General features: G+C 34.1%; 1 protein-coding gene across 7 annotated transcripts in view; it reads right to left on the reverse strand.

Annotated features, from left to right (window-relative positions):
- Positions 1–3,669: 3,669 nt before the first annotated feature.
- The window catches only part of WAC (WW domain containing adaptor with coiled-coil), a 67,345-nt gene continuing 44,596 nt past the window's right edge, over positions 3,670–26,418 (reverse strand). For 5 of the 7 annotated variants that reach the window (XM_077152934.1, XM_077152894.1, XM_077152880.1 and 2 more), the window contains 8 exons: positions 24,739–25,047; positions 13,810–14,055; positions 12,366–12,488; positions 11,529–11,677; positions 9,356–9,474; positions 7,433–7,619; positions 6,307–6,434; positions 3,670–5,126 (listed from right to left, as the gene is read on the reverse strand). In XM_077152934.1, the coding sequence (XP_077009049.1) occupies positions 5,057–5,126; positions 6,307–6,434; positions 7,433–7,619; positions 9,356–9,474; positions 11,529–11,677; positions 12,366–12,488; positions 13,810–14,055; positions 24,739–25,047 (1,331 nt within the window). In that variant the 3' untranslated portion in view covers positions 3,670–5,056. The remainder of the gene's footprint in view (positions 5,127–6,306; positions 6,435–7,432; positions 7,620–9,355; positions 9,475–11,528; positions 11,678–12,365; positions 12,489–13,809; positions 14,056–24,738; positions 25,048–26,418) is intronic. The other 2 variants (XM_077152915.1, XM_077152923.1) reach the window with 1 other exon arrangement.

The following is a 26,418-nucleotide window of genomic DNA, read 5'->3' on the forward strand; positions in this document are numbered from 1 at the left end:
TAATGATTAATTGGTATAGTTTCCGTAGTGATGGTTGAACATTATGGATATAACTAACACCACAAATTATATATTTCAATGTGGTTAAAAGGTAAAATTTTAGTTTATATGTTACCATAAAAAAATTTTAGAACTGTACAACACTGTGAACCCTTATACTATACAGTTAATAGTATATTATTGTTTCATCAATTTTAACATAGGTAACACACTTAATAAAAAGTGTTATTAGGGAAATCTGAATGAGCCCATTATGGGGTACATATAATGGCATCAAGTGACTGTCCATTTTAATCTTCCCACCCCTGTCCTGAAAGCAGGCGATTCTCACATGCCAGCCACTTTCCTATAGAATGGATGTGTAGTACAGATGTGCTATTAGTGATACATGTTAAATGTGACCCAAGAGTGCCAGGTTCCTGCCTATACCTGCCCTACTCAGGATTTGAATGTCAAGGTATTTGAAAAAGATGGACAGACCTATTAAAGCAGTTCTACGTTGTAAATTCAGAACTCAGTCTGCATCTTACATGACTCACATCCAAGCCAGCCCTTCAGAAGGGCCAGCTCCCACTGGTCCATCTACTTAAGCTTGTTACTCCTAAAATGTCTTCATGGAAGGAGAACCTAATTATTGGGTCAGTTGATCCATTTTATACTAACAATTAAAAGTTTTGTAGTTTTGATAATTTTTTTTAAAGCCCGTATTTGCCCTTCCTTTTCTCTCCCCAAAGGTGAAATGGCCATAAACAAAACTGGAACATTTTTAACCATTATGCAATTTCTTAAATCCCTTTTCTGTCCATTGTTCTTTATTCAATATTCATAATACATTCAACAATTTTCACAGACTACTTACAATGTATCAGGCACTGTTCATTTGAAGAAAACCATAGCTGAGTGAAGTATAGTGGCGAATTCTCTTTGAGATGGGTCAGCAGAGGCCTGAGAAGACTGTATACAAATGGGCAGCAAGCTACACAAATCTCTAGGAAAAGCCCTTTCCAGGAAGAGAGAAAGCAAATGCCAAAGACCTGGGGTGAGAATGCAGTGTGGCTGGCACGCAGGAAGGGATGAACTGGCAAAAACGAGACTGTTCAGGGACTTGAATGCATAAATCATGGTTAACAACTTTGGATTTTATTCTGAGTGTTATCAGCACAAGATTTTGAACACATGACATGACCTAGCTTCCATTTCACTCGGGCAGCTGTTTTGAGAATAGACTCTGTGAGGGGAGATGTGGGAGGAAAAGGAAGTAGAAAAGGGAGAAAGGTTAGGTTTCAGGGGTCCAGTTCACCAATTGGGGGTTGAAAAGGTTTTGGTGGTAAACAACACCAAAACACATTTTGAAGGCAGAGCCTATTGGTCTTGGTGATGGATAAAATATGGGGCATCAAGAGAGAGAGAGAAAAAAATAATAATAATGGATGACTCCTTGGTTTGGGTTTCAAATAACTGGAAGATTGTATTGGCTACAAAAAATGGGAATGCCGAAGAGTGAGGCCCAAGGTGTACCTTTTGGCCATGGAAAGTCTGAAATGTCCGTTATATATCCAAGGATCGATGCTGACTGGGGCTCAACTGACATTGTAATGGAACTTGGCAAGCCCTATGACGAAATCACCGAAGCAGACTGCACTTTATGGCACTCTTAAGGCTCAAGGGGGCAGAGTCCAGCAAATGAATCAGGACCCAAAGAACCTCAACGTTTAAGCAGAATTTTCATTACAACAGCACAACTAAGAAGTTATATTTGGAAACTACTGTAACATACTACCTGCTATTGTTTTATCAGTAATCTGGTATTTTAAGTTCCCCTACTCAAATGCAAATTATACACTGCAAGATTATTTCAAAACAGACTGTTCTGAAAACACTGCACAATAGTCAAAACGTATTTATTACTTTTTAGTCATTTTGTACACTCCAGTACAGATACAAGAATATAGCCATATTTACAGGTATTGAAAAGAAATTCAGATTCAAAACTCCACAAACAGTAGCTTCAAGTCCTAAACTACAGTAGTTCTGGTGGGCAGGGTGAATTATTTTGCACCTCCCTTCCCCACCTTTGAAATAGGGTTATGTTAAAACAGACAAAAACTGTTTTTGAAATGGTTAACAATCCATTCCTTGCAAAGTTTTAAGCGCCTTCTTCCTAAAATTTTGTGAGACAGAAATATAAAATTTAGAAGTAAAACCATTCATTTGAGATATTAAAAGAAACAGTATCTTGAAAAAGAGATGGTGCATAGAGCTGTATTTTCAGCGAGCTTAACATCTGGGAATTGTAGTCCAAGTTTTAAAAGTAAAAATTACATTGACTAAACAGAAAAACAAAGGCAGGGCAAGCTGGTTCTTTAGGGGAAACACTTTCTAACAGAGCCATTGCCATAAAATACATTTTGCTACAGTATCACAGTTTTCAAGGTTTCAATATAGACTATTGTCTCTTAAAAAACAAACTAAAATAAACAGTACTGGCCACGGTGGCTCAGCAGGCAGAGTTCTTGCCTGCCATGCCAGAGACCCGGGTTTGTTTCTGGTGCCTGGCCATGCAAAAAAATAACAGTAAACACCCTGAGGTTTCAGAGGGGCTGTTCAGTAGCTTTATTTTCAAATTATCTGAACCAAGGTGTCCACCAAAATGAGATACATGTTCAAAGCCATGGCAACAGGCCAACTAGGTAAAGAATAGTCTAGGATAGTGTGCCCATTTAGTAGTAGATATGGCATAGTTATTTCAAGGTGGTTTATAGCTGGACACCATGTCTGTATTAAAGTGCAATATTTAAAATAATTCACTACAGAATCATAAGTGAATCAAACATCGTAAAAATATTTCCACAAAAGATTTTGATTTTTTGCATGTTTAAAAACTTGCCACCAAGAAATTTCTATTAGGCATCTTCTCCAATGTATGAGTAATTCATTTAGGGATGTAAACATCTTTTTAAGCAAAGGAATAAAGTGATAAAGATCAATATGCTCTGTTAGCAAACCAAATTCAAATTTACCTCAAATCACAAGTCAAACTGTATACAGTTTCTGTATTCAAATCAGGAAACATCATAAATAAAAAGATTCTAACTTAAAGCTCTTCAGGGTTCCATTCATATGCACTAGTTTGGCAAACGTTCACATTCTCACAGGTATGAACATTTCATGATATTAATTCATGACATTTGTCTTACAAATTTAAGAGTATTCTTAAATTACAAGAAGAATAAAAATCAGCTTCCAGAGAAAGATTTTAATTCTTAATTGGACTGGAACATTTTTGTATTTTACCAAATATCATTCATACTGTTGCTTACAATCTGCTTTTATTGAAATGTCTGAGTGTTAATTTCCATACTTTAAGATATGCTTAAAGAATAAGAAAAATTTGGAAATTTAAGTTAGTAGCCCGTAAAATAATATATTCACGTCTAACATCACAAAATAAGCCCTTGGTGCTGGCAGTTCTGAAAGCACATGAAAATCTGCCAGAACAGATTAAAAAAAAGAAAGAAAAAAAAACCCTCTGTAAATCGGAAGAGTCAAGATTTTTAAATTAAAAGATCTGTCTGCAATCAGAACCCTTGTGATTTAATTCAATACTGGCAGTGTCATGCTAAGGCCATGTGGCTAATATTTTAATTAAGAAAAAAAAAGCCAAGGTAATTTAATAGTAGCAATAGTTTCTTTTTTTATTTTAATATACTTTAGGAAACAATATACAAAGCTGAGCTTTTCCCACCATTTCCAGATAACAGCAGGAAGCTCCAATTACACAAATTTCGCGTTTTGTGATGGCTAAGAACAGCAGTCAGCACCAGACTTGAACAGTTAGCTACAACACAAACATCCTTCAAAATGAAATGTCATAATAGCAAGACAGGTAAACCAGGGCTTAACAAATGACGACCACTTGGGAAATGACTTAATTGTTCTTGTTGAATTTCGTATTTCATTAAATATCTTATACACAATCTCCTGTTAATAAGCTTTAAACAAAACCTTCCTTAAGGAATTACTTCAATTAAGTATAAATATTCAACAAGAATAGTTCTGATAAAGAATCCCCAGGTAGTTCAAATTCTAATATGCACTGACCGAAAGCAAAGAAAAGTAACAATTTTTGTTTGTTTTAACATGTTTATTACAACAGATACAATTCACATCTGACTAGCTTTGTTTCCTCTTTCCCCTCCCACAACCATGTTCATTGGGCTTTTTCCTTATATTGGAGCAATCAATGTACTTTCAGCACACATGCCCAGCAGTACTTTTAAGTCCATTCTTACAGGGTGCAATTGGATTTCAATAATTTATACAAACAAGTGGGTTATGCTCAATCACTGCAATTTTAAGCTACTGTACACAGGAATGAAAAGGTTATAGAAAAGTGCCATAGCAACAGTGCCTTAAGAAAGGAGAAAAAGAGGAGCCTTAAAAAATGGATAAAATCAGATTGAGGATTTCAGAGGGAAATGGAACACACGGGAAATGAAAAACATTTCTCTGCAAAATAAATGGAGAAAGCACTGCTCTTGATCAGGTGCAAGTGTGGAAACAGTTGTTTCATGATATTTTGTACACTGCCCATAAGGTTCAAAATCGTATCCTTAAGACACAGATCGCCTGGCGCTTGCACTGAATTTCTGAAAATGCAAGATTTCTGAATGATAAATTAACCCCCCAAATTTTTTTTTTAAAAAAGCTAATTTTGCAGACAGGTTTACATGTAAAAGGCTAGGTATTTAGCCACCTCAGCATTGATTAGTTTTGGATGTCTAAGCTCTGTTACACATGGCTTCCCATGGCTTCACTCTACAAAACATATTTACAACGTGAAGAATACATCTACAAGAAATCTACACTTCAAGGGTTTTACAAATCAATCTTGTAGCTTTCCCCTGAATTGACTCTTACAGATCCCCATCCCCTTGTCATTTCCTTTGCCCAGCTTAACGGTCCAAAGTCTACTTAAATGCAGCTCAAAAATGTTAAGATTGGGCAATAGATTTACAGTTCCTGTACTCAAAACCATGTGCAATTATTCACATCTTCACACCATGAAGGAATTCTGATTTTTTAGTTTTTCGAGTTCCTTAATCTGTTGTCTCAAAAATAGTATCCTGGAAAAGAGAATAAGACATCAGAATCTGTGCTCAAATACATATTACCTAAAGACTGAACTTCTGACTGCAAAAATACTTTTTCAAATAAAATAATCACTAATTAAGATTATAATTAAAAACTGTCTTAGTCTACAGTTAAGACAAAATATCCATCCAATAGATACTTATATATTAGAAGTAGTAGTAGGGTGACAAATGCTAGGATTTCTCAAATTACATTGAACATAAACCTATTTAAAATTTAATTATTCCATACTCTGTATCATATATATTTTTTAAGTCAGTATAAGATCCATCAGTACTGAATGTTTTCTGGGTAGCAATATAGGAAGACAAACCAGGTGCAAGAGACCAATCATTGTGAAGAGCAATTCTTAATATCCATGAAAATGGAGCTAAATTAAAGTCCGATTGATAGGCGTATTTAAAACAAAAAATAAAACACAAACCTCACTAACTAGACTCCCATGGACTTCATGCAGTCTTTCCTATTATGACCCCTCTTTTCTGAAAACGATTTATGGCCTACACCAGTGATTTAACAAAATCACATACTGACTTGGTATCTGTGTAGTTCCCTAAGGTGCAAAAAAGAAGAGTATAATTTTCTAAAAGCCAAATGATGTGTGTAGAAAGACAAAATGATGTATGTTAGAACTATTTTTAGAATAATCCTAGAGTTAAAAAAAAGAAAGATGCAAATAAATCATATCATGGATAACTAAACTCCTGTTGTAATTTCCAAGGGATCTATAGCACATGAATAATAGAGTGATTTGAAAGATCAATTGAAACAAGCACCTTCAAATAGAGTATTACCTCCAATTCAAGAGAGGAGGTAATAGAGGAGGCAATAGATCTAATAGGTAATAGATCTCCAATTCAAAAGAACTTTATAAACAGTTGCTGCCAATATTTCACTTTTTAAACAATCTATCGCTTACAGAGTTGTAACATAAAAAAAAAAGAATTTTAAATGTAGCCTTGAGGTATGAGAAATAAAATCTAGAAATAAAATCATTTACCAGGAATATTACTGAATAATGAAAAAAGCAGTTACAAAATTATGGAATGTGACAAAGCAAAATTTCATAAATGAAATGTGATGCATTCTTCAATCCAACTTAAGATCCTGTAATTCTAAAATACATAAAACTGATTTCAGTGAAAAACTTACCTTTGCTCTCGCAAAGTTGCTTGAATTTCACATACCCGAACTAAAGATCTTAAATTTTTTAATTCAGTACAAATTTCTGACATGTGAACGCTTCCCATGTTATGGGCTTCTTCACGCAATCGTGATGCCTATGATAACGAAATTATAATCACATAAAATATCACATTTAACACATACAAATTAAATATTAAATTACTGAGTAACAGAACCAAGATTAAAGTATATAATCTTTTTCCTTTAATTCCACAAATATGCTAGTGAATCTAAAGGAAAAGTGCTTTTAAGAAACTGCCTCTAATCATACAAGGTTCTTTTTAAAGATTTCTCAAAAATATAGTATTTCTGATCTCATGATAGAAAATACATAAATAGAACACAGGGATTCACAATTTGTGGCTAATAAAAGATGCTAGGTCAACCAAAGGTAATGTCATTGCTACAAGTTCAGGTATAGTATTGATAGAAGGGCTTCACTATATTCCAATGCCTTAAGACACTACATATCTCTGTGAACTTTCAAAACATTCTAGTTGTCCAGTTACCTGGAGAGGAAAGGAGAGAAAAACAAACAGCAGTAATTGGAATGTCCTACAGAGTCTCATCCCCAAATAAAAATGTGTCCTAACTTTTAGTTGCTAATCTAGTAGGGAAGTCATTAGGTTAAGGTTTAACAGACTATGAAACTACCGAAGTGGCAGAGTGGAAAAGCACACTGACTTGGAACCCTGTACTACCTAGGTGACCCTGGGAAATCGTACTTTGTCTTAAGGACTTCATCAGTAAATCGGGAAAGGATTATCTGCACTGCTTAGTAATTTCAAGAAGTGGAGAAGAAAAACAAAGGATTTTGCACAAGGTTAAATGCTTAGTATTTGACAGTGACAGTTATAATGAAAATTACATTAAAATATTTTACGTGAAAAAACAAAAATTATTTCATGAACCACAATGTAAGTACACAACAAATATCTCATGAAATGATTAGGGACATTCTAATTAGAAATTAGTTATTTCAAAATATAGCTTGAATTTAATGGTCCAAATTAGATTTTCTTCAAGTACATTTAAATTTTATTTTCCTAATCGCCCAGAAGACCGTTTTTCACATTTTAATCATGTAACGCACCTGCTTCTCTGCATGATCTGCAGGCCATCCTTGAACATGTTTTATGAGATTTTCACTGAAGTGTGCTGCTAGCGTAGGTGTTAATGAACACGTAGGTCGGGCAGATGAATTCTGTGGCACAACTGTTGCATTTGATGCATTACTACTAGAAGAAGTATGATTTGGACCCGGTGACGGACTTCTCTGGCTAATGAAAGCAAAAACACAATGGAATGTGTAGAAACTAAAAACAGTTTCTAGGTACCCTAAATTGTCTTTTAATACCATCTACCAATTTGAAAATTTCTAAATTCCCAGGAGAAATTTGCTACTTTCCTTCAGATAAAATAAAAAATCCAAAGTATATTTATATCATGTATTTCTCAGTGCACTTTGGGGGAAAAAAAGAGAGCCTTGTAACACTGACATCAGAGTTAAATTTACAGTAACTAACTGTACTCTCCAATTTTGTCAGCAGAACCTGTTAAACTTGTATCCACAAAACCAGTAAGAATGTAACAAAGAAATGGTCACATTTTAACATGTAGCTATAAGGCACATTTGAGATTGTATCTTATATTCATTTAGATAAGGAGAGGAGAAAATACACATTCCTTTTGGCTATTCAGCATCAGAACAAAGCGATAAATCAGAGGGTGAATGTATTGTGGAGCAAAATACAGGCATTTTGTTGGGTAGCAGTCAATGAGTACAGTGGCAAAACAAGACCAAAAAACTAGGGATCTGAGATTGGTTATCTCCATTTAAAATTATTTGGCCCACATTAATAATTTTTACATTGATTACATGTCAAAGTGATATTTTAAATATATAGGTTCAATAAAATATATCACAGAAATTAATTTTGCCTGTTTCTTCTCATGTTTTAAAAATCTGCCTATCAGAAAATTTAACACTATGCACATATTCCTGCTGGTGGCTCTCATTTCATTTCCATTGGATAGCTCTGCTCTAGAGTACATTTGTACCCAGCCCATGTCATCAATACTGTAATAAAACTCCTTTCTGTAGAAAACAACAACAACAACAAAACATTAAAAAAAAGTGTTTGGGCCAGGGGCTAGGGATATGGTGGTGAGAACCAAAAATTTAATCAACCATGTAGGTTTCCTACCTGCTTCACCAGATTTGGCTCTAAAAAATTTCAGTTACTTCCAAACACTAAATCTCCCAAAGGATGAAGAGTTTTCATCACTGATATTTAAAATAATACCGCATTCTCTAAAGATAATCTAAAAGTAGTATTTCCCAAAAACTTTCTGAGCGTGGCAACAAGATGATTATTTTGAAGGAACAACTCTCATTTGGATATATAAGCTGAAATGGTTGTTTAGAAAACAATAATAGAACAAGTTGGATTATTTTCACCTCATATAAAATAAAAATAGGAAAATCAAATGAAAACCATTCTTTCAACAAATTTCATTTAAACGTGTACTGTTAATTACCAAAGAAAAGCAACACCACAATAAGGTGCTGTTTAAAGAACAGTCTGTAACATGTAAGAGTTGAAGCTGTATTAGGAAAGCCTGACATACACACCAGTTGGGAAACATTAGCCAATTTTTCAGATGTGAAATTTTTGGTTTCACCAATATACTCACAAATCTAAAACTGCAATGAGGAGGCTAAAAATGATATAAATCCAACTGATAAAGTATTGTAAACACATGTGTCCTCTTTGTGCAAGTATCCATATTTTTAGTCCCATCATATACCACTAAGTAAAATTCTAGAGAAAAAGAGCCACTTTCTTCAAAGTAATCCAAGCTTCACCAAATGACAACAATCTACTTGTCTAAATTTTTTACAATATATAAAATGTTATTAGGCTATTGACCCTTCTAAGATTCAGTTCTATTACAGATATCTATTTATAATATTCAAATAATATAGTATACCACACTGAAGAAGAAAAGCTACCTTGAGCGCTGAAGACTTCGAGGAGAGACAGGTTCATGACCTTGCTGCTTGTCAGCAGTTACAGGCTGCTGAGCGGCCGATTGTGAAACTGGTCCTTGCTTAACTACAGGAGTACTAACCTGCAATTTCAAAATCTGATGAGACAGGAGTCTATTACATAAGGAAACAGCAGGGAAACTAGATAAAAGCAAAGTTCTAGTATCAATGAAACTTTCCTATTATTTCTATTCTTCAGTAACTTTCTAAGATGAATTGTCTTAATTTTGTTCCATAGTATTAATATCAGTGATACATATTTAATCAGGCAAATTACTGGCATTTAGGTCCTATAACCATTCCTACCCGTCACCACTCAAATCTTGTTAATAATCTTAGTGTAAAATTCTGGAGTTTTTAAAGAAATGGAATCACATGACTTGCCAAAGGTCACAAAAGCTAGACGACAGTCATAATTTGAAACCTAGATCTAATTTCTTAATAAAATGGCCTAAGATTGTAAAGTTATTTTAATAGCACAACCAGCATAACCAGTTTCCTGATTTTCAGGCAGGCTACAATACCTTCTCTGATTTATTACTTCTAAAATGATAAAAAAAAAAATACATAACTATGTCACCACAACATATAAATACAGCTGCTCAGATTCCAACTAAATTTGGAGGGAATGTACATACTAGGTCTGTCAAAGAATAGGCTACGGCCCATACAAAATTCAATGTGAAACCTCTTCAAAGAAATGCTACCTTATAGAATATAATGCTATGCCAATGGGGATTCATTAAGCATTCATTTTCAGATGTCATAAGGAAAAAGAACAAGGAGTTTTGAATATGGGCCTCAAATTAAAGGCACAAACGCAGATGGAACCATTTGTGATTCTCTAACCAAAAGTCCTTTTATAAAGAACATTTTTATAACTTCCATATTAGACTGCAAGAGCAACTGTTTTTAAAAACAAGAGAAAGTTTTTGAATTCAAAAGGCCAACAGCCATGAACAGTTTGAAACTCTAATTTTATAAGTGACTATAAACTACTAACATCACCACTCATTTCACTTTTAGCCACCATTTATTGTATAAATACAATAAAGCCCCGAAGCTTTTAAGCTCTAAAAATAATATTTTTTTTGCTGAGACTTACATTTTAATTTTTCTTCCATCAACATATAGGTAAATTATAAGCCATCACATTAGTACACCCTAAGATTACAATTCAGGATTTTAAAAATCAATCTAGATCAATAAGATATCCTAAATCACAAACAGACCAATGTTGCAGGTAGGAAAGGGAAGAACCAACTGGGAGGTCTAAGCTGGTCTACCACCAATGTAAGCTATGTTTTAACACATTCGTATTTTCAGATTTCTGCTTACAATTTTATTTGAATAGAATTCTTGGCATTAAAAAGTTTCAAACAGCCCAATGTTCAAGCTCAACCATTAATGTAAAAATAATTTTCTCCTACTTATTAAGAGTGAAAAATCACAACTTGTATATAGTGAATTCCAAACTTCCCAATGTTTTACTGGTGGTATGATAAAAGGCCAAATAAGATTTACTTAGGAACCCTGGACAAGACTCTAAAATAAATTATGTGGTATAAAAGTTGACTGTCCCAATGTAAGGTCCTGTTCAGTGTGGCTTAGTTAAAGGGGTTCTGGACTCAGAAAGACCTAGGTTTCAAATTCTAACTCTACTACTAAAACCAGGCTTAACCTCTCTAAGGTTCAATTTGCTTATCTATTAAATGAAGCAAATAGTTATTTTGCATGATATGAATGTTTAATATAATGCACACACAGTTTTTAGCATAAACAAGTGACTCATTTTTTGAAATAAAAATATTGAAGAAATATCACTGGAAAAGATGTTGTCTTTTTGAAATTCAACAAATATTAAGACCCACTTAACATAACCTCTTTTCCTCCATGCCACAAATTCCATAGCAAAAAAAAGGGAGTGGTATAAGACAGTATACAAGAGTGACAGATTCAAGTCTCCCTCCTCCACTCCTCAATGAGCTGAGAGATTTCTTCCCTGTGTCTCTTATTGCTCACCCACTACCACCTCATACTGAGAGGAGCTTTCTCTACAATAGATTCTAAAAGTTATTAAACGAATTTTCCAAAACCAAGTGCTTCCTTTTCCAAAGTGCTCTCAAAGGCAACATACCTTTGGCTGTGATGAAACAGGAGGAGTACTAATCAAAGGTTTGATAGGGACTGTATTGGTTTGAGGTGTGCTTATTCTTGGAGACACATAGGATCTCGGGGACGATGCATCAGATGTTAAAGACATTGGAGACTGATTAGACGGCTGGGCTGTGAAAGAGTGAAACAACTGATTTCAAATACACCAAACACCTGTGTAATATAAGTGGGGGATTATCTTCCCATTTACCCCCCCACCCCCAAGAATCTGAGACATTGCCTGGACACCTGGGACTAAATGAGCTGGTCTCCCCATATGTGTGGAAGATAAGCACACCCAGTATGGTTTTCTCTCTTCTCTCTCCCTCCATCTTGTCCTCTTCTCTTTAGAGGTGGGAGCAAGAAGCTAAGCCTTAACCTATTCTCATGTAAAAGGTTTCCTTACTATCGCTCCTATTTTCTTTCTCATGTTACACTAAGCTCAGTTCTCCTCTCAGTCTTCTGACTCAGGAGGCCAGCCAGAAAGTGCTAAGTCTGTTCACAATTATACTTCAATTTTAGACCAGGGATTCCCATTCAGTTAATCAGCACAATTTGTTCTGGAGTAAAACATTCCATTAAGAACCTAAATTCTAAAATCAAATACATATTATAAACGTGATGGCAATGCCTTAAGATATAAATGTCAATTGTCCATTAAAAAATAAATAAATAAAAATACTATTGTATGTTAGTGTTACAAAAATCAAAATAAATAAAATCACTATTATATTCACTCTCTTCAAAGACTAATAAAAATATACTATTAATTGCAAAACAAAATTAATACAATTCTAGTCATATTTAAGAATATGAATACCTTGTGTAGAAAGTTGAGCAGCTTGCGAAATCAGAGAAGTTATGTTGAAAGCAGAGGGTCCAGCAGTCAGAAACTTATGAATTATAGACTGCAGTGAAGCTTGTGTTACTGCTGCTGTAAGAACTGAAAACACAGTATTTCTTAAATTTAAACAGGAACAGAGATACATGTGTATTAGTAACAACTTGGGAATCCAAAAGGAACCCAGGAAAAACTGAAGCATTTGAAACTAGAATTCTCAAAACGAGAAGTCTAGAAAATAGAAACAACATAATGGGTCGAAGGACTTGAGATGACTTAGCTCTGAAGTAGAGAAAAAGAAATTTAATGGATTTACAATAAAGGAAAACAATAGATTATCCCAACTATTTAGCTATGTATAAATAAAGTGCTTAGGGAATTATTCTTGGGATTTGCTGGTTAAATGGTAGCTACTGCACTTAACTGTTTTATCAGACAAGCTGACCATTCAAACCACACCAACAGCCACTCCAGCAATCTTTTAAAAATGAATTGGGGGAATAATAATAATAAAAAAAGGCCATGTCCTTAGGAAGGTCATGTATTTTCTAAGCATAAAAAATATTTTATTATTGACATTTTCTTATGTCATAGTTTCCTAAAACTGTTTAAAGGCCTCACTTAGAAAAATTTACCTGCCACACAAGGATGACATAGTACCCTACAGAAAAAAATCAAAATAGAGAAAATTTGAATAAAAGAACAGAAGACTAATGACTAATCGGCCTGAGAGTTCTGTTTGTAGGACAGAAAGAACTAAACCACTTAACACTATAATTAAACATGCTATGTGGAAATGTATACAAATAGAAAATGACTGTTCGAAGAAAATTGTGCAATACAAAAATAATCTTAGGACTTAATGCTTAAATCTGAATGGTTTTATGGATCACATCCACTCTTTTCAGACTTCTTCTAAGAGGGTGGCTCCTAAATACTTTAGAAGCATATTAAAAAACAAAGGTTAGAATCAATCAATGCAAAATTTTATATAGTATCTCCCTGCTCAGAATTTTTCCCAAGTCTTGTGTGATGGAAGTAGCTGAATCCTATTCTCGTAGGAATTAAAATATTTTTATATTCCAAATAATTTCCCTGTACAAGTTTTAGAAATAAGCTTTTCAATACCAGTTCTAACAGATACTGTTTTTACTCAAAGAAAAATTCTCCACATACATTTAGTACACAGAATGTCTTACCTCCAGCAAGTCTTGAAAAATGTACAGAAAATCCAAGCATCGCTAACTCAAATACACTACCAAAGGCCTCTATGGAGGATATGAATTCCATATTCCAAAGAATGAAGTTCAAACATGAAATTTCAAAATGAGAAAAAAACCATTCCTAAAATAGGGATTTTACTAATTATATAATTTTGCACAATGCAAATGAATTTGTAAAACTTATTACCATAAAAGCTTACCTTCATTTATTTTGGATATATCCACATTAGAATTATTAAGCTGCAGAGTGGCTTGCAAAGCAGGGAGCAACTGTCTAAGAAGATTTGGATCCTGAAGTAAGGGAGGTATTGGTGACTGTGGGACAGGTGAAACAGGGACTGCAGGAGCAGATGTCAGAGGTGCAGATGTGGGATTCAGTCCAGAAGCAGAAGATGTGGAAGGAGTTGTGCAAGAATGTGATACCGATTTGTCTCCTGATGTAGATTCTAAATAAAAAAGAGATGATAAAGTTGAAAAAACATTACTTGAATTGCAGAAACCGGAATATCAAGCGAGCATCTCTAATGCATCAGGGACCAATCACAAGGAATGTGATATAATCTTCACAAGGTGGTACACACAGCAAACACCTGAATGAACACTGAGGTAGGCATTTTACCCCTATTTTAACAATGAACAAGAAAGATTATGTAACGTGTTTAAAGTCACAAAATATCACAAAGCAGTGAATCATACCCATGTCTGATTCTCAAAATTCTACTCTTTCTACTAATAACACACCTCAAGCACTGTATATGTTAACCACAAATTCAATTAAGCTTCAATCAGGATAAAGAGACAACATAACTTCATTTGATTTGTACACCTGATAAAATAAAGGTAAAAAATATTTATGACCACAATAAATCCTATCTAAATGTGACAACGGCCTTAAATACAAACCAGGATAAGAACCATGGTGGTTCCAAGTAGGGAAAGGATGTGATGAGAGGAGTCTACTTTGATTTTTAAACTTAACATTTGAATTTTAGAACTACACACACCCACCTTATTATAATTAAATATATAAAGCAATGTGTTAGTCTCTAAATCATCTAAAAATTATTAGCACTAAAAAATACATTAATAGCAAAAAATAGTATTTAGAAATAAACAGGGTATGTAACATTCATGAAAATTATCATTATTTGAAAACTGTCATTTCATGTGATCTAAATAGATTCAACGCAATTGCAGTCAAAACTCTAGAGCATTTGAGAAGATGATTCTGTAACTTATGTGTAAAAGTTATAGATTAGTAAGAGTGAAGAAATTTCAGAAAAAAAAAAAACACAGCTAGTAGGAGTGGTCCTACCAAGTATCAAAGCTTAATTTTTTTAAAAAGAAAAATTTAAGGTGGATTTAAGTCTCCTGAAACTGGTACACATAAGGAAGTGGATTTCTAAAATTAGAAAACAGCAAAACAAGTAAATCCAAAGTATCAGTAATCAGATTATTTAAAAGAAATCCTTTAATGAAGAAAGCAAATAACCTACAGAAAAATGAAGAAAATACATGAAATGAAAAGATATTTCACAGATAAAGAACCTTTGAATGGCTAAAAATTGCAAGAAAAGATGTTCAATCTCATTAATAACTGGAAAATTTAAATTAAAACCAAGAAGATATCCTTTATACTTATCAGACTGGAAAAAATTAAAAAATTTGATAATACATATGGGCATGAACAGAGTAAAGGTAACATTTAACATTTCCGATAGAGAGTAAATACATACAACCACACTGGAAAACAATTTGGTATTATTTAGAAAAGTTGGAAGATGCACTGACTTTTGGATTTGTTAATTCCCATTAGGTTATATCATATCCTAGAGAAACTCTTGACATATGTGTATAGGAGAAACATTTAACCATTTGCCTAATAGTATTGGGCTCGTTTTATTTAAGCACAAAATTAGAACCTGACCCAAAGTCCAAAAACAAGAGAAGGAATAAATCATGACATTTTCATATCATGGTATTTTAGTAATAAGGTGACTTCACTGGTGAAAGAAGAAAAAAAAAGGAAAAGAGAAAGAGACACTAAAGGGAACATGATTCAAAATGGACTATTAAAGATGTTCATTCATATTATTTTACAATATTAGCCTAAAGAAAGTAAATATGCAGATTTTCTGAAGTTTCTTTAATTTCCAACACATATCTACTTCTTAAATTTTCGAGCTCTTACATCCATTATATGGCTAAGACTGCTGTTACAGAGTCACTATAAGAGAATGTCAGAAGAAATGCATTTGAATATTACACTGCATACTGCATATTATAAGTGCTTGATATTTGTATTTCTGTTCTTCTTGATTAATCATGATCAACTTGGAAGGCCTAGGATTTTAAAATTTTTTGTGAAGTACACATTTTAAAGGAGGGCCCCTGAATCTAGCAGACCACTTATCATATTCACCTTTGCTGTTTTGGATTCACAGACAAATATAGGAAGGAACCTGAATGCAATAATAAAAAGATTTTTTTTTCTTGTGAACATGCGCTTTAAGTTACTACATTTTATGGGGTAAGGTACAGACTGTATTAGTTATTGACACTGTCAAATCTCTAAATCATATCCCTTTATTTCATATACAGCTTATGGGTATCTTGATTCTATTTTAATGAAACAATTCTGTATTTCTTTTTGCTGCATATAAAATTAAATTTGGACTTATATCCCTCTTTGGAATTATCTCCATTCTTTTTTTTACTTCTAACGTGGATTTTCTTATGCTTTTTAATGACAGGTTTGAAGGAGGTATGAAGTGTTAACGGGTTTTTGCCCTCTCCCATTACTTATTTATTTTTAATCCATATCAACTTGTCTGTCGATAAGGTAGATAAGGACCATCAGACACAAGGTTTTCACCATTACAAAGTCACACTGCAAAAGCTGTATCATTATACAATCATCTTAAAGAGACATGTCTACTGGAATACAGCTCTACATTTTCAGGCAGTTCCCTCCAGCCTCTCCATTACACCTTAACTAAGAAGGTGATGTCTATTTAATGTGTAAGAATAACCTTCAGGATAACCTCTTGACTCTGTTTGGAATCTCTCAGCCATTGACACTTTATTTTGTCTCATTTTTCTCCTCCCCCTTTTGGTCAAGCAGGTTTTCTCAATTCCTTAATGCTGAGTCCCAGCTCATTCTAGGATTTCTGTTCCACATTGCCAGGAAGGTCCACAGCCCTGGGAGTCATGTCCCACACAGAGAGGGGGAGAGCAGTGAGTTTGCTTGCCGTGTTGGCTGAGAGAAGCCACATCTGACCAACAAAAGAGGTTCTCTTGGGGGTGACTCTTAGGCCCAATTTTAAGTAGGCTTAGCCTATCCTTTGTGGGGTTAAGTTTCATATGAACAAACCCCAAGAATGAGGACTTGGCCTATTACTTTGCTTGTCCCAACCGCTTGTGAGAATATCAAGAATTCTCCACTTGGGGAAGTTGAATTTTCCCCCTTTCTCACCATTCCCTTAAGAGGACTCCGCAAATATGCTAACTTTGTTGTGGAACTGACAAATCTAGCCACAGACTTGAAAAATAAACAAGAGGTTAAAAATTTTTCAGTACAGTCCTTCAATCCAAACAAAGGAAACACTTCAAAATAGAAAACTGACAAACATCACCAAAATAAATCAATAAACAAAAATTAAACATCCTTAACCTCTAATTTTAATAGCTTTATTTTTAATGATGCTGTATACGTCAGGGTCCTGTAGAGAAACAGACCCAATAGGTGATATCTGTAAATATGAGATTTATAAAGGTGTCTCACACAACCGTGGGAATGCAAGAGTCCCAAATCCATAGGGCAGGCTGCAAGGCTGGCAACTCTGATGAAGGGTCTCGACAAACTCCATAAGACAGGTTTGCTGGATGAAAAAGAAGTGAAAATTCTCTCTGCTCCCTTAAAATTCTCCAACAGATTGGACCAAATTCAACTGACTGGATTTTCTCATTTGCAGAAAACACGCCCTTAGCTGATATCAGTCACAAGTGCAATCAACTGACTGATGATTTTATAAACCAGCCTTCCAATTAATCAACCAGCCACAAAACATTCTTACACCAAGTTTGGCCAGTGCTTGCCTGACTAGACAAGTGGGCATTATCATCTGACCAAGACGACATAAGAATGCCATCACAGATGCTAAGGGCATATTTCTTTTGTAATTATGTGAGAAAAGAGTATAGACAGGTAGTATGGAGACTAATCAACATATGGAATCCTTGGGCATGTAACATTAATGAAGGCCAGACTTTCTCTATTAAAATGTTTGATTTTGAGTATTAATTAACTGCTATCAGATCCACCAGTTGTGCTTTTTTGTTTTGTTTTGTTTTCAAATACAGATAACTGGGACTGCACTATATAGACCAAATGAATCGGGCCTGGGGAGGTCCAGGCATAAACAGGACTTTCAAAGCTCTGTGGGTGATTCTAGCAAACCCTGCTGGTTATGAAAACCTAAGAGAATCCCTCCATGGTTGCTTACAACTTAAAAAAAAAAAAAAGCAAGATATATATATATCTTTCAGTACATGGTGGATTGAATAGAGCAAGGGTAAGATAAAGACAGGAAAGCCAAACCTCTTTTCTAGGCAAGCCTTCAGTATACTATTTTCAAATAGGCCCACCTATCCCAACAAAAAACATACCCATACAAAATGCACTTCTAAAGCATTTACAGGTTAAACAACTTTACTATTACTTGCCTCAATCAGTATGCCTAACTGAGAACTAATAATTGGCTTTAATACAAATATAAAATGCTGTTCTTAGGAGTCTTGGCTTTATTATTAAAATATTACAAAAGAGAGAACTTTTATGTTTAAGGGGTTAGTTGGGTGATGCTCCTCTCTGTTCAGAGGAACCTAGCACAGACCCTATCACAGTACCCCAAGTTAACTCCTTAAAAGATACGTATATGTATGCAAGTATACACCCCTGCCCCCACTGGTTCTGTTTCTCCAGAGAATCTGATAGTTTCCATAAACAATACATAAAGCAGGCAATGAATAGAGATCATTTTATGTTATATTTATAATAAATCAACTCTATATAGTCTTACAGACAAATTTAACTTATTTAGGTTTATTTTAAGTAACCTCAGGAAATAAAAGCACCTTTATTTTATACAGAAAGGCAACAAAACTAAAAAGAACAAGTAAGAATATCAGTGTCAGTGTTTATATTATAGAATGTTTTAATTAACATTTCTAGTTGTCTGAAACCTTCTAAGCTCGATTACGACTTATTAGGATATTTAAGTTTATACAGATTTATATCAAACTGAACATATAAAATTTTAGATCTTTGAGAACAGCTAAAACCTAAGAAAAAATTTCCATGAGAGACTAAATGTAGCATTTTGTATTAGAAGCTATTTCAATTGGCTCTTCTGCTCTTAAAGAATACCAGACTCCAGTTTCATTCTTTCCAATGCAAACTTTTCCAAGCAATCAAGAAACCTGCCTTATTTTCAAAATTCTTTTCCAACCAGTATCTGGCAATGGAATGATATTTCTTTTTAGCTCCAGTATTTTTATATTGTGTGTGTGTGCCTAAAATCTTTTTGAGGAGATCTAGTGGTCTCCTCGTAAGCTATTTTAAAGTTACTTGAACTAAGTTACATTCTCTTCTGATGTTTCCATGACTTCTTCATGATGCTTCCATGATCTCTAACCAATCTTTGACTTTAACAACAGGCCAAACGCATGTTAAGACTGTGACTTTATTTTAAATAATGTGTTTCTTTAGGAAATTAAACCGTCACTCCACACCATTTTATGCTTGCAATTATTAATTAATTTATACTACCAAATTCTGCCAGTAGGGGGAGTAACATACCAAAGATCAGACTTCACATCTGTAACCACAACCTAATTTTTTTAAGGTTTAATGTAGTATTACTCAACTCTTCTAACTACAGGCACTCTTTCAGACCATCCTAGAAAGCATAAACCGAAGTCAAAATTTATTTCTGACCACTTTCTGGTACATAAAAAATCCTTTTAGATACATATAGTAAGAGCTGAAAAAAATACTGCACTTTAAAAGTAAATCGATTTCTCAATAAAAATATTTAAAAAACAAAAAAAAGTAAATGGTAAAAAAAAAAAAAGTAAATGGAACCAATTGCACCTGTAATCAAATAGGCAAAATAATGTTTATTTTAACGGAAACAGAGATTTTTTTTTCCGCATGGGCAGGCACCAGGAATTGAACCCAGGTCTCCGGCATGGCAGGTGAGAACTCTGCCAGTAAACTATCGTGGCCCCCCCAGTACCAAACACTTTTAAACGTGGGATTACTGGACTAGTCAAATTTCTCTCCGTTTACTTCCTATGTTTTGATAGTGGCTGTAATGCTGTATAGGACATGTGAACCATAAAACTCCAATTACTGCTAAAAGCCAGAATGTTTGGGATTTTTTGTTTGTTTTTGGGGGCATGGTCCAGGAATCAAACCCAGGTCTTCCGCACGAAAGATGGGCATTCCAACCACTGAACTACCTGTAGCACCCAGGCTGTTTGTTTTTAGAAACACAGAGCGTTATAAAGAAAAACACAGTATGTAAGGATAGTAGGAAAAACACGTAAGTTTTTTTTTTAAAACATCTGTTACATAAGCTTACCACGACTTTCATTTTCATTTGCTTCATTATATAATTCAAAAATATTGTAATTGCTGCACAGTGTCCCATCTTACGGATGAATCAGAGTGTTTAACCATTTCCCTTGCAATTAACATTTGGGTTGCTTCCAATTTTTCATGACAACAAATGCTACCAAAAAATCCTTGTGTACAATATAACTACTCAATCTCCAGGTGAAATAAAGGAGAATTACTGGTCTAAAAATACGTATATTCTTAAACCTTAATAGAGTTTGCCAAACTGACCTCCATATTAGCAGCACCAACTTGCACTGTTTTCCTGCATTCAATTCTCAAGGACGAAAAAATGGTTTTTTAAATCTGAATTTTCATATGCACAGAAATCGAATTTTTGTACTAAAGTATAAATTTTACTGAAAAATACAAAATTTTGATTCCTTTATAATTGTCTGTTCATATCCTTTGTTCATTTTTTATTGGACCTACTTACATTAAGCTGTATTGATTTCTATGTAACTTTAATATAAAGTTACAACGTCTCATATACATTGCAAATTATTTTCTCCCAATTTGAATTTGTCTTTCCATCTCTATGGTATCTACATCACAGAGAAGTTTTAAACATTTTTATGTGTTCAAATTATCAATTTTTTAAGGCAAAATGCATTTGAGTATTGCTTAAGAAGGCTTACCTTGTCCCCAAGCAATATTTCCTAAAATTCTTATCATCATGAATGTTCCTCCTGTCCACTGTTCAGAGTATCATCTTTATGACAGAATAAATTCTTCCACTAATGTATTCAGTTATTTGCAAATATCTAAGTAACTCTATGGCCTATCTTTCTAATTTTTCCATGACTGTTTAGAAATTTTGAATATTATTTTAAAGCAAAGCAATAGAGAGCTGAACAAGGGAGGCCCAAGCCACCCATTAGGGGCCATCTAAGCGGGCTATAAAAGGGTACTTCGGTGGTGCAACAGTGGCTCAGTGGCAGAATTCTCATCTACCATGCCAGAGACCCAAGTTCAATTCCTGGAATCTGTCCATGCCAACAAAAGAAAAAAGTAAAAAGGTACTTCCTTAACACATACTGAAAAGCCTTTTAGAAAAGAGAACTTTATTTCAAGCCTCATGTTACACATATTCACACCTCATATTAATGAATCACTAACTCCCTCCCTACTTCTCCTCGTCCCTCCCAGTCAGAATAAGACTACGGAACCAAAATGTAATCCTGTGACTACTCATGATAACCCACTGACAACTAGACTCAGGTCACTGAATAGGTCTGCTTCTGTGGCTACTTTTGTTTTGTTTTCAATCTTATCTATCTCCATAAAACATAATCCTAAATTATTAATGAAGAACACTGATTAAGGTCATTAAATTCACTAAAGTCTTCTGACTTCAGCACTCATTTGGGCAAAGCAAAGACAATGACCCACACACCTCCTGCTTATTTTGCCATTTAACCAAATCTGGAAAAGAGGTTGGGTAGAGTTAAGGCCAGTTTAGAATGGTCATTGTAGTCATAAAAATCAGTTTTAGGATTTTAAGTGTAACAGAGTTAGTGTTATATGGCTGTCCAATGAAGTAATCTTACCAACAGATGATAATAGTGTTGCTATAACACAGGTACAGCTCTAAAAGGAGATACCTGACCCTATTGTTTTGTACTCCCTAACACTAGAATTATTCCCTAAAACCAACTGGCTGGACAGCTTCTCCAAGCAAGCACAGATTCTGAGTTACCTTAGCCTCTTTACCTTGGGGCTAAGCAGATCTAACCCTACTGCTGGTATACTGTATTCTGATGCCCAACACACATACACCTTTACTTTTCTGTTTTTAAAAACCCTGACTAATGAGGGACTTCCTCCAACCTCAACAAACTTATTACCATTCTTTCAGTGATTTATCTTACAACAAATATTTATTAACCGCATATTATTTGTCAATCACCAGGATATGGCAGTACTAAGAAAGATCTCATGCTAATATAATTTAATAGAGCACCCTACCCTCACATTCTTAGGATACAGCTTAGCTACAGAATGAGTACATAAGACCAGCAGACTAACCTGATATGAACCACCAACTCAATTTAAATAATTAATTGTTAAGGGAATTCCAAATTAGGGAAATCATTAAACTGATCAGACATTCACTAGGAAGCATAATACAAATAACATGGAGGTCTCCTTAAAGAAAAAACAAAAATGAAACTTCAAATTAACACTACAAATTTAGACTAACTGAAAACAATCCAGTAAGTTCAAAATTACCATATAATTTATTTAAGGAAATAAAATTGTTATTTAATCTACATGCAAGGACTGGAAAGTGCACGATTTGCCCTATATATGTAAACAATTCCATGGTAATCAAGTTCTTTCCTTTAAGTTAAAAATTACTATACATATAAGCCTGTACATAATGGTTGTGTTCTCTCACTTGTCGGGAATTCTGAATGACTAAAGTCCAAATTAATGTAATTTGTTGCATCTTTCATTACATATAGTACTGTGGAAAGAACTGTGGCAAGAACATGGATTTTGGAGTAGAAGCTCACACTCGTCAAGTGTGTGAACTGTGAGAATTTTCAGGCTCCTCATACATAACGTACAGATATCTTCCTTCAAAGAGCTATTTTATGGATTAAACTAAAACGTACACAAAACACCTAGCATCAAATCTAGTACACAGTGAATTTTTAATTATGTTAAGACAGCAATGGTGGTTGAAGCCTCAAGGAGTAAAAAGGTAGAAGGTAAACAAAGTACAAAATTTCTGTACTAAAAAAAAAGTCTGATCCTATGCTGGGATACAGTCTAACTGAAGATATTAAAACTATAATGTGATGAGTGTTTTGGTAGACTAAAGCACAAAGTGCTTGGGAAATACAGACTGGTAGAAGTTATCTGACACTGAGAACCCAAAAGAGTTGGGTAGTAAAGAAAAAGTACTGCGTTCACAGGAAAGAGCATGTCCTTCTATTTAGCAAAGCTCAGAACATGAAAGAGTATAGTATGTTCTAAGAAATGCAACAAGTTTGTAACAGGTGAATTATAGGGAATTTAAGAGTGGAATGGTTGGAGATCAAGCTAATAAGACAGACTGCAACTAAACTGTTGAGTACTTGCTATATTCTTTACTAAGAAGCATGGATTTAATTCTTTGGATTACAGGAAACTAATAAAAGTTTTCAAGCAAGGAAGTGACACAGTCCAATTTAAATTTCACAGTAATGCTACCATAAGTGGATAGACTGGGCAGCGGACAGCAGAAAGTTATTTCAAGAGAGATGACATGAGTTGGAGTTCCAATTACGTCAGTAGTGAGAAGAGGTGAAATGGAGTTTAAACTCAGAAAAGGGAGCAGGATTTTTTTTTCTTTAAAATGACAGGTGTTTTAAACTAAATTTTTCTGTGACAAGTATTCAAATAAAATGACAAGTACTGATAAACAGTAACATCCAATAGAAAGTATTACTACGCTGATGCCTAGTATATTAATACAAATTTCATCACTCAAGAATTCTCTTGGTAAATTTATTAGGGTAAATTTGAAGTGCACAAGTGCAATTTTGGTACAAATCATCTTGAAGGGATCTGCCAACATTTGGAATGACCCATTAATTTGTTTAATGCATTGTGCACTGTATGATAAAAGTGTATGGTTCAGTTACACGTAACACTAGCGCTACGGTACCAGGGAAATTCAAATAGCATATATCAAAAGAGACAGGAAATCAGAAGCAAAATAAATCCAACTCTTTGAACCCTTTGTCAACAAATTAAATCAATGTGAAATAATGGGTCAGGTAACAGATGACAGGTTTACATTACAGACTCATCAGGTACCTGCAGCATCTCTGAAAGAACATTTTAAAGCTCCTCAGAACATACTAAATAAAGGTCTGCTCAGTCTCCTCATGCTAATTTGTTTACTACTTGCTTTTTACTTTGACTCTTCAGACTTAAGTTCCAATTCAGACATTAATACTGCTTATCTTATGGTCCGAGCCTTTACCATGACTTAGTTTTCCAATTCTCAAACTGAAACAAATAATTATGCAGAAATGACAGGTTTAAAAATGTCTGTATTCATATTAGATTTTAATAAAGGGAAAACTGAGACAATTTCTGAGCTAATCCATCAAGCCAATCATCACAAAAAATAGAAAACTATTTTATATAAATATGAAGGGACAATCACTTGGCTTTGATAAGTCAGTTATTTACAACACTGTTAACCGCTATAATTCAGGCACCTGACTTCAATGTCAAAAGGCGAAAAACAGTACAGAGCCTTAGTAACTACAAACTAAAAAGAAAAAGCTAAATATGACTAGTTCTAGACCTAAGTCTACATAGTAACATTCTAAAAGTAGTTTAAAAATGTATAATAAGCAACTTATTTAAGCTAAAGGAAATAATGTAATAAAATAAAACTCAGAAACTCTAGTTCAACGTGCAGCATCTAGTAATAACGGCATACCTTTTCTTTCTGTTTTCTGTGCAGGGACAGAAGATGTGGGTGTAGGCAGTTTTGATAAAGTAGATGCTCCATTAGCATCAAATGATTTCTTTGGCTGGTGATCAGACTGTAGCGTAAATGGACTAGAAGGAACAGTGCTTGGGGTAGCAGTTGGATGAACCACTGGTTTGATGGGGTGCTGAACTGGCGTAGAACTACTGTGAGTCTCTGCTCTTGGCAGTCTGTAGTCTCTGTCATTGTGTCTGCTTGTTTGAGACAAAATATTCTGTGGGAGCAAACTACTGGCATCACTGGAATGCTTGTCTTCCACTTTAGTTCACAGTTCGAAAAAAGAGATGTTGGAATGATGGAAGGGGGAAGAAAAAAGATTACGTTAGAATCCTGTCTGTAACATCAGCTAATTTAGCAATATATTTGTTCTTATATATCTTTTTATAAAACTGCAAGCCCAGTTACTGTCTGCAGTTTTACCACTAGCATATAAATATCCAAATACTGGATAAGTAGTTTTAGCTCAATTGTAAATATTACTATATACTCAGATTTCATTGTACTTTCAAGTGGGCCACTAGATATTTTCAATTCGTTAGAACCACACTGTAGTTCAAACAAAACATTAAACATACAAAAAAAAAAAATTATCTGGAATTCTAACGTTTACTCAAATAAAATAAAAGTAAATGGTCCATTCTTTTAAACTCTGGAACATAGATTCTGACAAAGACTTAATTACCCAGTGTTTATTAGCCTAATTTTTCTGACTCCTAGGCAACTAATTAGTAGGACCTAAAGTAGTTTATACTAGGAATTAAAAGACCTCTTTTTATGATGAACTATGTATTCAATAAGTAAACAAACTACTAATATTTTAAATAATGCTAACAAATACCAGAGTTAGTTATGAATCATGATGCATAATGCTATCTAAAAACAAAGTTCTATCTATAGCCACAACACAGCCAGAAAAATCCATTTATTATCACCAGTTATATCATAAACACATCCTCTCCCAATTTAAATTCACAAAAATATCTTAACCTCAGAAATAAGTTCTGAACAGTTCAAATTCACCATAAAAGCATTATGCTTCCACAGAATAGCAAAAAATAAATAAAAAAATTTTAAAAATTCAGGTATCATGCCAACAAAATCTGTATTTATAAAAACATCTCCATCCTAAACAATAGTTCAATCAGCAAGTAAATAAAGTAACCTCCAAGGAGAAAAGTACCTTAAGATTCAAACACATGATGTGTAATATTACCAAAGGATGCCCCCCTCTCTGTTGGATATTGTATTTTTTTCCAACCCATACCTACTCCAGTTCTAGAAACCAAGACAGCACAAGTATGCTCAAACTACAGGTCAGTCTGAATTTGTCAGTACCCGACTATTCAAGCCTATGCTACAGCAAAACAAAAGGTTCTAAGATAATGATAAAAAAATTAATCAACCAAAAACTTAAATACATATTGAAATACAAGGTCTTTTGACTTACAATAAAGGAATATTAGTATTATAAATTACACACATAGTTTATCAGAAAAACGTACAAAAATAAGCTGAACCGACAAAAGTAACAGAAAACTGAGTAATCACAGAACACAAACATCTGTTAAATGACATCAATTAGTCAATAAATCAATTTGCACACACATAAAACTTCAAAATTTTTATTCT

This window comes from Tamandua tetradactyla, chromosome 1 (genome assembly GCF_023851605.1).
Source record: "Tamandua tetradactyla isolate mTamTet1 chromosome 1, mTamTet1.pri, whole genome shotgun sequence".
In the NCBI taxonomy this organism is placed as follows: Eukaryota; Metazoa; Chordata; class Mammalia; order Pilosa; family Myrmecophagidae; genus Tamandua; species Tamandua tetradactyla.